Here is a 12406-nt window from a genome sequence, read left to right on the forward strand (position 1 = left end):
TAAACCATAAAACTCCCATTAAGATGTCATGTGGTCTTTAGAGCAACAACATATTGAACAAGCAGGAATTATTAGATTATGCCATTATATTAGTTTGCTCATTAATTATGTGGATAATTCGAAACACAGTCTTTATGTGATTTCTTGTTTTGTTGGGCTCATCCCATTATCACCGTCATTAGCATCTCTTCTTCTTTATGGCTTGTCTCTCTCTCTCTCACACACACACACACACACACACACACACACACACACACACACACACACACATACTCGTTGTGGTATTTTCTGTATCTACCGATGTCCACCAGGATGCACAATCTCATGGGTTATTCAAATAAAGAGAGTAGCGATCAATAATCAGCACTCCTGAAAGCCTTGCCGACAATTACATTGGAAAGCTCTTACAGAAACCATTTAGGAAATCTGTGTAATAACGCTACTAGGAGATTGTGGCTAACGACAGCACCCCATTTACACAGAATGGCATTTTAGCAGCTCTTACAAGAATCAACAAAATATATGCCAACACCTAAACCAGTGGTCTCAAACTCAATTCCTGGAGGGCCACAGCTCTGAAGAGTTTAGCTCCAACCAGCTCCAGCTCACACCTGTTTGGAAGTTTCTAGTAATCCTGAAGACCTTGATTATCTGGATCAGGTGTGTTTGATTAGGGTTGGAGCAAAACTGTGCTGTGGCCCTCCAGGAATTGAGTTTGAGACCACTGCCCTAAACTGTAAATAAACATCTGGTGGCAACATTTCAGTAGGGGAGTAATAATTGTCATTTTCTTGATACATCAATTACAAATCCTAACAATGCATATGCATTGATCTTAACACATGCCCTTTTGAATCATGAATCGTTTGTTTTGGTCAATAATTGATTTAAAATGCTAAGAATCAAATGAATTGTGATCCGATAGTGATTACCTGGTAAATCTTGATTTATGTATATTTCTACATATACCAGCTATTAAATAAGCTATTTATTAGCTTATATAAATAAATAAACTCATATCTAAAACCCTGAACACACCAAGCCGATGCCGACGAACTAGTGGCGACGAAAGCAGACTGCGGGGTTGGCTCACGTCGGCAGCGCCTGGGTCCAAAGTTGCCCTGACACACCAAACCGACGCTCGACAGCCAATGGCCAAGTAGCACGTCCGTTCGACATGTCGAATCGGCCGAAAAAAGCCGACGAGGACCAACTTCAGCCGATGGTGCGGAACACACTGAGAAAACTTAGTCAGCCGATTAACAAAAACTGCCCGATGGCCATCGGCTTGGTGTGTTCCAGGCTTAACAATGGACAAAAGAGGTTTTTTACTCTCAATTTCTGAACCCCTGAAGGTCAAGGAGTAATTCACACCCTGACTAAGACACATTAGGGGAAGCAATTAAATAATCCCATGAATGCACTTTAAAAAAAAAAAAAATGCAGAATCAAGTCATTAATCAAATGGCATTGAAACGCATTGTAAATCGTCCCAAATCATTCGGAATTTGCAAAAATCGTTCTTGAATTGAATCGAAAACCTATGAATCATGAATTTAATCAATTCGCTGTCTACCTAAAGATTCGCAGCCCTACATTTCAGACATCTTGAAACAAAATGCTTAGAAGCAGAATTATAGGATTTATCTGAATGCATATGGTATTTTACAGTTCATAACAGTTATATTATTTTATATGATATAATTATACAAATCATGTATACGCTCTCTTTAACTTTAAATTATTAAAAGTGTATTTTAGCGATCGTAGCGGCACCAAACGGAATTACATAAATAAATCATCCCCATTCACCTCTGTACTCGCACAAATCAAAAATCATTTGTTCAATGTATGTACAAAAACTATCTTTGCATAAACAATTCCTACAGGTATAAATAGGGTAAATTACTGCCAACCTTGATAAATCAAATGTTTGTCAAGTAATAATTTGAATAACACGCTACCTGTCTTCTGATTCTTCTGCTGACAGCATGTCTTCAGATTCTGCCATTTCCCTGTGTGAACAGAAAGACATAATAAATCATATACACTAGATTTCAACACTATAATGAACACAAGAACACAGAAACTAATCATTTCTTATATGCCGGAGAGCCTTTTTAGATAAAGTTTAGAGAAAAACAGTGTAAAAGTGTAAATATGTATAAAAAATTTTTTTTAAATTATAATTTATTAAAATATTTTTAAAAAATTTATTTAAAAAAAATAAAATTATTTAAATAATTAAATAATACACATTTACTTAAATAAATAGATAAATATATAATAAAAAAACATAATAATGTGACATTATAGAGAATAAATATTTTTCTAATAATATTTTACACATTTACATTGTAAATGTTTTATACTCCGTGTAAAATGGGCTTCATCATTAAAAATACATAGCTGCATTTTAAATTTTAGGAATCTGTGGCATCCAAAAGTTTTTCAGTTAATGTTAGTAAAATCATTCAAAGCCTGCCTCCTGCCCCTGACAAAATATATCAACCGTATGCCCTGCCATTGCATTGGTTGATAGCAGGACTTAGTGTGTAGATAAACTGTATGAACCAAATTTGTTGTAATGGAAAAGTCGATACTTCAGCAAACCACCGGCACACACCTGTCCAGCAGAAGACATGCCAACCTCGCGTCGCTTGTCATACCCATGCTGGAATAGTTGCTCCCAGAAAGCAATATGTTAGTGGCCAACATGAAATCCCCCGCTTGTATCCCGCATTTCACTGTAGGCTGCGAGCTCCACCTCCACACAACGTGGCCATTGGGACAGGTCTGAGAGCAGTGAGTTGGGGAAAAAAAACATCCTTTTATAATTAATATTCTCACATGCAAGTGATTGACATTCATGAAAACAAAACATGTTCACTGCAAATACTTGGTTGCAGTGTATGGTTACATTTACATACCCATTGCATGATGCTTGCCGTACCCCTGGATGTGATGGAGACCTCAAAGGGGGGACGACATTGGCACTCCACATGACTGACAGTGCACCTGTATGGGCACTTTTGCACTGGCAGCCTGAGGAACGTTGCTAGCTGCTTTAGACATTCTTCATAGGTGATGGATGCATGTTTTCCTGTTAGGTCGTCCTCGGTGAAGACCTCGGGTGGAGAGGGAAAGACGGGCGGTTGAGTGGATGGAAGCTCGATGTCTATGTCGACTGTCTCATCCAGTCCGATTTTTGGCAGACTGTCAGTGCATGAAATATATTAATAATTAATCACATTTAAAGTTGACATGTTGGTTTAGCCAATAAGCATCTCAAGCTCATATTCATGTTGCTGCCATTTTCTCCTGTTGCAAATGGGGTTAAAGGGTTAGTTCACCCAAAAATGAAAATTATCCCATGATTTACGCCTCTCTCTGGTTCAAACAAACAGGGCTGTGCAACAAACTCAAGCTCCTCTTTTCTTATATCAAAATCCTCGTCAACCATTCGTCATTACGTCGGGTCAGAGTTTACTCTTCCGCCGCAAATCAATGCGTATGGCTGTCTGCCAGAAGCTTACAAAAACCCATCGCGCCTCGTCAGAAGGCCTTTATTAACCCCCTGTAGCTGTATTGAGTATATTTATGATGGATGGATGCATTTTTTTGGTGGGGGGTGGGCTTCAAAACACGCTCCCCTTTCGCTACCATTATAAAGCTTGGAACAGCAAGGATATTTTTAAATATATCTACGATTGTGTTCGTCTGATGGCTTGAAGGTGAATAAATCAATTTTCATTTTTGGGTGAACTATCCTTTAATGGAGATTCAGTTTGTGTGTGTACATTGCAAGGAAAAAATTGCCATTTAAATATTGTTAGTGACTTTAGACTCTTCCCTTTGTACACAAGAACAACACTATAGATTTAAGTAATTCAGCCAGCAACTGGTTGGTTTGGTAAGAGCAATATGCAACGTACCGTGTATAAAAACAAGGAACAAATTCATCATCTTGGCTGTCATCACCTTCAGTTTTCTCTTCTTCCTCATCATCTGTTCCGTAACTGGCACATTTGAGATTAGTAAACAAGGAATCATACTAAACCTAAAATTCATTTTACAATTACAAATATTACAACTTTTTATTTCAAAAAAGTAATTCAGAATGTACCCAAATTGCATTTAACATCATTTAACATGCATTTAACAACATCAAACTTCTTAATTTTAGCTGCATACTTATTTTCATACCTGTCTGAGAGTCTTGATGGACATCCACTGTTGAACTGTGCAGGAGTCTTCCCGTAACGCTTATGTCTTTTACCAGGGGTGGAGGTGTTCAGACCCTCATATCTAAAAAGAGTGTGCCATAATCAAACTATTTACACAGAAAATTACACATCGTTGAACTAAAGTATACAATCTAACGCTAGCCACATTCATTCAGTCGCATTCGCATTAATAAATCAATTTTCACGAGGATTTGTGGTAAACACTGCGTCTCAAATACTTGATAACCATGCGCCACGAACCACAGAGTGTGAATGCGAGCACTCAAATGCTGAACTGACTTATTCCTTCTAGTATCCTGAATACATCAGCTAGCTAACTTTAGCTCACCTATCCAGGAGAAAATCAGCCAACTCTGCATGCGTTTTAAAATCTTTCTGGGCTTTAAGCTGTTTCCATCTCTCAAACGCATCTCCAAGATTTATCCGCTTTCTGTTGTACTTCAGGTCATAGAGCTTTTTAGATGGATGTCGAGGCTTTTTAGGTCGGCTAGAGCCTGCGATCTCTGACTCGGTTCGTTTGCTGTCTTCCATGGCTGCAACTGTGTCAACCGCCATCTCTGGCAACCCGGGGTGACGCAATACTATTGGCTGAACGGGCAGTGGGCGGGGCCACACGGACCAAAACAAAAACAGACATTCCGACACGCAGGGTTGCCAAGTCCGCGGTCTATTTTTCAGCCATTTGCTCACTTTGACCTATTATTTGTTGGTTTAAATCACGAATTTACTGACAACATTAATAATATATGATATACTGAATACTGGATTTATCAAAAACAGAGTAAGGGGTTGTTTACACAACACCATTTTCAATTAAAAACAGAAAACTTTTGGTCGTTCATTTACACGACAACTGCGTTTTGGTGGCCTGAAAATGCAAACTTTTGAAAACGGGTTTCAAAGTGCAAGTTTTTGAAAACTATACCATTATCATCTCTGTGTAAACTGCAAAAACGCAAATCTATGAAAACGGTGACGGCATGCATGTGTGTATTACGTGTTTAGATACATCTTATTTGTCAACGCGAATTAAGGTATTTCTGTGAATGTGCGAGACTTTATTAGCCGCTATAGGGAAATTATAAGAATATCAAAATGCAGTAAACTGTAAATATAAAGTGAATAGGCATGCGCGTTTGGCGCGAGTGCGTAAAGAATGCTTATGCGCAGACACATAGTGTTTCTTTACAAAGTGACACCGCCATCTACTTGTCTGGTATGCGTAATACAGCATTTTTAGTCATTTTTGCGGATCCGCGTAAACGGGGATAGTTTTGATAACATTGTCATCTGTACAAAGAAAAAAATTCCTGTTTTTAGTACATTGTTGTAGTGTAAACATACCCTAAATCACATGACATTATCACATTCGGAACGTAAGAAATTGAATAGATAATACGTTTTCGCCGCCAGAGGTCGCGTTTTCAAAACAAAAACAAAGGCGAAGCTTGATGACGCTATGAAGGAGAGTGGAACGATGGAAGATGTCGTTTTTACCATCCAGAGATGAGTGGAATTCATGAATCATGATTATGAATGCGGTAATTAATTAGTTTTTGTATTACCTGTACGTTTGCTCACACTTTTTTTTATCATCATAATGAATTAGCTGCAAGGAACATGACATTTAATGCTATATTAGCCTGTTACTGATATGTGATTATTTATCAAATTATTTGGCGGTTTAAAGCTGCACATTTTTACGTGTTTAAAATAATCATACTTAAAGTAAATTTGAATGAACCCACACTATTTGCAAGTAATAATGGATAAATATTGATAAAAATCGTTGCTGAAGTACAAACAAAGTAAAATAGGCTATAACTGTATGTGTAAGACAAAAGTTTTCAATTATCTTAACAGCGTTAAAAGTACTGATATTCGCACAATTTGTATATATGAAAGGTTTTAAACATAAAATGATGACATAGTATGTTATTTTGACATTCTTATTATTATAACACCATTTTAAATAGTTTTTTTAGTCTATTCATTTGTGCGGACGGTTGCGCCACCTGACATTTTAGAAATGTAAAACACCAAAACATAAAATATTATTTATTATTTGAATGTAGGCCTACTGAAAATTAATTCAAACTAAATAGCTAGAATAAGGTGACACATCATGTCATTCATTTATCAAATTATTTTAAAAGGAAATAATGCACTTGGACATAAAAATAAGCACATCATCATTGGTCCTGTACATAGCATTATGTTTCGTCTATTTATTTGTTTATTTGTTTGCACTTTTTATCAGTTTAGTGGAGGTCTTTTAAATTAATATGGGGCGGAGATTAACAAATAAATTATTGCCTAACATATGCTCTCTCTCTCTCTCAATAGAGCTTGGCAAACTACGTCACTGCGCGTTGCATTCTGGGTAGTCGCCGCCATGTTTTAGGTCATGCTCAAGAGCCTACAATGACAAAAAATACAAATCACCAGATGACTGTATTTACGTTAATTTTTTAAAGAGCTGCTTGTACTTGCTGAGAATAAATGGACTAATATTTGAATCTCTTGTGTTCATTCGATCGCTCAGTCGCCTTCTATCGGACCACACACAGGAGTGATTTCTCTATTGCACTTTGTAATAACTAAGTGGCACCGATATATCTGCCAGATAAAATAACACAATATAGATTGATGCCTCCTCTGTATGGATAGAAAATTATCATATTACAAAATACTATCTATAACCAAAGACACAAATTCAGATAGGCTTCTCAGAGGTTACTCAACATGTTTTATTATGACAAGTTTCAAAAATAATGAATGAAATAATGATATAAATAATGTCTCAACTGTATTAGAAAAATAATTAATAACTAAAAAAAATACCTCTGCTATATTAGCAATCCAAATTTAACAGAAAATAGCTCTCACAAACTTACAAAAACTAACTAATAAAAAATATCTATATCTTTAGTTTTCTTCTTCATCCTCGTTTTCCTCTTCATCCTGTTTTTCTTCCTCATCCTCCTTGTTTGCCCATCTATATTTTGCTGTAGAGCTGATCTTTCCCAGCAGTTTTTTTGTTACTTAACAAATATGAAAGTTAAAAAGAAATGTACAGTACAGTCCAAAATTTGGAACCACTAAGATTTTTAATGTTTTTAAAAGAAGTTTCATCTGCTCACCAAGGCTACATTTATTTAATTAAAAATACAGTAAAAAACAGTAATATTGTGAAATATTATTACAATTTAAAATAACTGTGTACTATTTAAATATATTTGACAAAGTAATTTATTCCTGTGATGCAAAGCTGAATTTTCAGCATTGTTACTCCAGTCTTCAGTGTCACGTGATCCTTCAGAAATCATTCTAATATGCTGATTTGCTGCTCAATAAACATTTATGATTATTTTCAATGTTGAAAACAGTTGTGTACTTTTTTTTTTCAGGATTCCTTGATGAATAGAAAGTTCAAAAGAACAGCATTTATCTGAAATACAAAGCTTCTGTAGCATTATACACTACCGTTCAAAAGTTTGGGGTCAAGTAAGAATTTTTATTTTTATTTTTTTGAAAAGAAATTAAAGAAATGAATACTTTTATTCAGCAAGGATGCATTAAATCAATCAAAAGTGGCAGTAAAGATGTTACAAAAGATTAGATTTCAGATAAACACTGTTCTTTTGAACTTTCTATTCATCAAATAATCCTGAAAAAAAATATTGTACACAAATATTTTGTACAATTGCACACATTAAATTAGGGCTGGACAATAATTCAATATCAATATATATCGCGATATAATTTTTTTCGATAACGGTGATATGATTTTTAAACACATTTCCGGTATTTCAGGATATATACATTACTTTGTGAACATTTCTCACTGACTTGAGGCGCAGCCGTTAGAAATTGAGCAGAACGCGATTGGCCAATATTGGCGTGATGACGTACACCACAGAGACACGCAGCCATCAGCCAGTGCTCAGCGTTAATATGGTTTGTTTAAAATAGCAACATGGAAAACAGACAGACAGAGTTCAGATAATGTATGTTCAGTCGATGGATGCGCAAAACGTTACAACAACGATAATCAAAAAGCGTGGACAAAACAGTCACTCTTTGTAAACTGTTAACAGCTAGTGCCGTCTGCTCTAATGTCCAGTCATTTACGCCGTCATCACCCGGGTGTTGATAGCGCGCGAGCGTATGTGAGACCTGAACAGCACACGATGCTATCTGTTTAAACTAAACTGAGTTACCTTTATGGAATAATCCACTAATGTCTTGAGATACAATCTGAACTAATATTCTCGGTTGCACGTGTATTAATATATGAATATTTACTCATTAATATTCATGTTTGCTCCGCCTTCGGAAACCGAAAATCTCGTAACACCGGTAAATGTAATGGCCCAATGAAAAATAATGAAAACCAGGACATTTTCATCACTTTATAAAAAACAACCAGGACGGCCAGGACAGGACGTGAAAACAGGACGTTTGGTCACCCTATCTAAGCGATCCTGGGTGGAGTAACTTCCTGTTGACGTTGGAAGTGTTGTCAAACAAAACAGAGGCTAGCTAGATCCTCCTCCCCCTCCCCTCCGTGCTTCCTGAAACAGTCATGAACGCGCATTTAACTCACCTCTCCAGCAAAAAAAGAGCCACCTGAATGTCGGATTGGAAGCCCTTCTGCCGCCGGAGTTCTCTCCACCTTTCAAAGGCTTCTCCTATGTAAATTCGGGACTTTCCGCGTTCCTTCTCCTTTTCCCTTTTCTTTTTCAGGTGTTCATTAGAACGTTGTCTCTTTGGTCGTGTTTCGGCCATATCAAGATCACATAATCTTCCCTCTTTAACCTTCTCTCTTCTACACTAGTGATGTGTCGTTCATTTTGAACGAATCTTTAATGTGACTCGGGAAGAACGAGTCGTCTCGGGGGCTGATTCGTTCGGTCGCGCATGTGCAAAATTCTATAGGTTCTGTACTGCTAGTAGTAGTTCACCCAAAGCCACTGGAAGGCAAGCCTGCAACCTTTAGCCAAAAAAGTGTAACGGCTAAAGCTAACGCTCCGCCCCCCGCGGTACGCAGGGAAGGAGACCGAAGGCTGTTTTTTGAATGGAAGTCAATGGATGAGAGGCTTCACTATGCTGATTAAACAGCTTTTGTGGGGAAATAGCTAATCATTTAATTAATGGACGGATTGTTTGCCAATCTTAAGAATGTTTTACACTAAACAATACTTTCGTTGGGAACTATGTGTAGATTTTAGCTTGATAATTTATTTTTTTAAGAGAAGGCAGACTAGGGAATGTTGCGACTGACGTCACTGCCATTACATGATAGGCTGAGAGGAGCCACACGTGATTAAGTTAGCCGTTACGCTTTTTCCAATGGTAAGAGATACAGACCCTCTTACCTCCCCATTATATACAATCTCTGGTTCACCTGTTTCAGTCAATGCAGTCTGAGCCGGAAAGAGAATTGATTAGTTCATCTCATGAGTCTTTCGGGTTTTTGAGTCGTTCCTTAATCACGTGACAGACCCATAAGCTAAACCAATGTCATTTAATTTATGTCATTATGTCCCTTTTGAGCAATCTTCTTATACATATATTAGACCAATATGTCAAGTCTGCCTAGGAAAAGCAATTATTATACCAGCAAACTCAAAATTGGAGTAAAAATGAACAAACTAGAAATACTTTGTGTTGTAGGCTTGGATTATTATATTATTATATAGCCTAGTGTTTATTTACAGTTAGACAGTCAAAAAGATAAATTAATATTTTATTTATAACTGGGCTTTATTTATATATAAAATAATAACACACCACAGATCCTCAAGAAACAGTAACAAAAACTAGTGACAGAAACGTCAGAAATAGCGTATGGGTCTGTCAAGTGATTAAGGAACGACTCAAAAACCTGAAAGACTAATGAAATTAACTAATCAATTCTTTTTGCGGCTCAGACTGCATTGGTTTAGCGTATGGGTCTGTCACGTGATTAAGGAACGACTCAAAAACCCGAAAGATGAACTGATCAATTCTCTTTCTGGCTCAGACTGCATTGGTTTAGCAAATTTTTTGTCTTCTGTCTATTGCTGTTATTATCAGAGTCTGTGAAAGCAAATTTCCCTTAGGGGACAATAAAGGTCGGTCTATCTATCTATCTATCTATCTATCTATCTATCTATCTATCTATCTATCTATCTATCTATCTATCTATCTATCTATCTATCTATCTATCTATCTATCTATCTATCTATCTATCTATCTATCTATCTATCTATCTATCTATCTATCTATCTATCTATCTATCTATCTATCTATCATCTATCTATCTATCTATCTATAGCATTGTAGTTTTGTATTGTTTGTAGTGTGATCAGCGTTTGCATAAGTAGTAGATGTGTTGGGGAAGTAACACGTAACATTTTAATTACATTTTGCTAAAATGAACGAAATGACTCGAAAAAAGATTCGTTCATTTTGCTGAACGAGACTCAAAAGTCTGAGACAGTAAAATGATCCGAACTTCCCATCACTATTCTACACCCCCCCCCCCTTCATATGCACGCGCACTAACCCCAAAACTCCACCCCCAAATCATTCTTGTCAGTTATTGGCTAGAGCATGTTTATTATGTTTAGTGGTCCAGACTGCACCAATTTGTTTTTGTTGCCATGTTTGGAGCTTGTGGCGACTACAGAGACCGCGTTTTTTTACAGTGCGTTCAGGGGACAGGCAGCTAGCGGATAGTGAGGAGATGTTTGCTGTATGTGACAAAAAATGTTTTGGCCTAAAAACGTGTGACATCGCTTAGAGCACCTTTAATGTGTAATAAGACGCATTTTGTTCATATTCTGGGCTCTTTGCTGTGCATAGTTTCTATGGGAGGAAAACGTTTAACGTGAAATTAAACGCGTTGCATTCAAATTCTGGGCTCAATTGCTTTTATGTACATATTATGGTTTATTAGTATGATGTTTACTCACATTAAGCCACGCTAAGCATTTTAGAATGTCCCGAAAATGGGACAAAATGGCGCTCCATTTCACATCCGTTTTCCACGCTGGTCAGTATATGCAAATAGTTCATAACACAGCCAGCATTCACCATTCTGATATGTTTTAACTGTATAATATAGATTTTAACATCTACCTCCACTATTTCCCAGTCTATACTGTACTGTCGGTGACCTAAAGTCCTAGAATGCATTGCGTTGCTGACGTCACGTTCCCAGACTCTATAAATATTTGTCTGATTTTGCTATATTAGCCACTTTACAAAACAATGTTGTCTCTGAGGCATATGATACATGTGTTACTTACTCGCAATAAATGAAGAAAGCAAGACTTTCAAACAGTAACTAACCATGTTGTATAGTACTTTGTTTACTATATGACAACTGCTTACCTGTCTAATAAAACACGTGCAAGATCGGCGTCTCTGTCTATACAAAGTTTGTCGCAAAGCTCTCTCCACCTTGGAAATGTCACACCAATATTAATCCTTGTTTTAGCTCTCTTCCTGTCCCAAATTTTTCTTGGGTCATTTGATTTACCCGTACGTTTCCGTTTCTTTAAATTACCTTTGGCAACAGAAGCTGCAAACGATAACGAATAATCATGGTCCATAATTTGAAAAACAAACAACAGAGTGGACCGCTAGACGCTACAAATACTACTTCCACTTGTTTCATGAGACGCACTGTGTTGCCATGGTTTCTACGGAAGTAAAACTGGGGTAATACGGATTTGACACCATTGACAGGCGACGCAATGTCACGGGCCATTACACTGGTTAAAATTGCGGGATAGTTCACCCAAAAATTAAAATGTGATGTTTATCTGCTTACCCCCAGGGCATCCAAGATGTAGGTGACTTTGTTTCTTCAGTAGAACACAAATGATGATTTTTAACTCCAACCGTTGCCGTCTGTCAGTCAAATAATGCGAGTGAATGGGAACTCAATCAATAAGAGTCGAAAAAACTTGCATAGACAAATCCAAATTAAACCCTGCAGCTCGTGACGACACATTGATGTCCTAAGACACGAAATGATCTGTTTGTGTGAGAAACCGAACAGTATTTATATCATTTTTTAACTCTAATACACCACTATGTCCAAATGTGTTCAGCATTCAGTTAGTGAGGTCTGATTGCGCTCTGACAACGGCAGTGATGTCTCG

The 12406-nt window shown here is 37.0% G+C and overlaps 1 protein-coding gene across 2 annotated transcripts in view; it reads right to left on the reverse strand.

The window, feature by feature from the left end:
* Positions 1–9267, reverse strand: part of foxk2b (forkhead box K2b) — a 46864-nt gene extending 37597 nt beyond the window's left edge. The window contains exons 1-6 of one of the 2 annotated variants that reach the window (XM_048200923.1): positions 8857–9267; positions 4207–4308; positions 3936–4019; positions 2931–3216; positions 2627–2796; positions 1965–2015 (exon numbers count right to left, since the gene is read on the reverse strand). In XM_048200923.1, coding sequence (XP_048056880.1) covers positions 1965–2015; positions 2627–2796; positions 2931–3216; positions 3936–4019; positions 4207–4308; positions 8857–9038 — 875 coding nt within the window. In that variant the 5' untranslated portion in view covers positions 9039–9267. Of the gene's footprint in view, positions 1–1964; positions 2016–2626; positions 2797–2930; positions 3217–3935; positions 4020–4206; positions 4309–4575; positions 4826–8856 lie in introns of those variants that run through there. The other variant, XM_048200916.1, reaches the window with a different exon arrangement.
* Between the last annotated feature and the right edge of the window lie 3139 nt (positions 9268–12406).

This window comes from Megalobrama amblycephala, linkage group LG1 (assembly GCF_018812025.1).
Source record: "Megalobrama amblycephala isolate DHTTF-2021 linkage group LG1, ASM1881202v1, whole genome shotgun sequence".
Lineage (NCBI taxonomy): Eukaryota > Metazoa > Chordata > Actinopteri > Cypriniformes > Xenocyprididae > Megalobrama > Megalobrama amblycephala.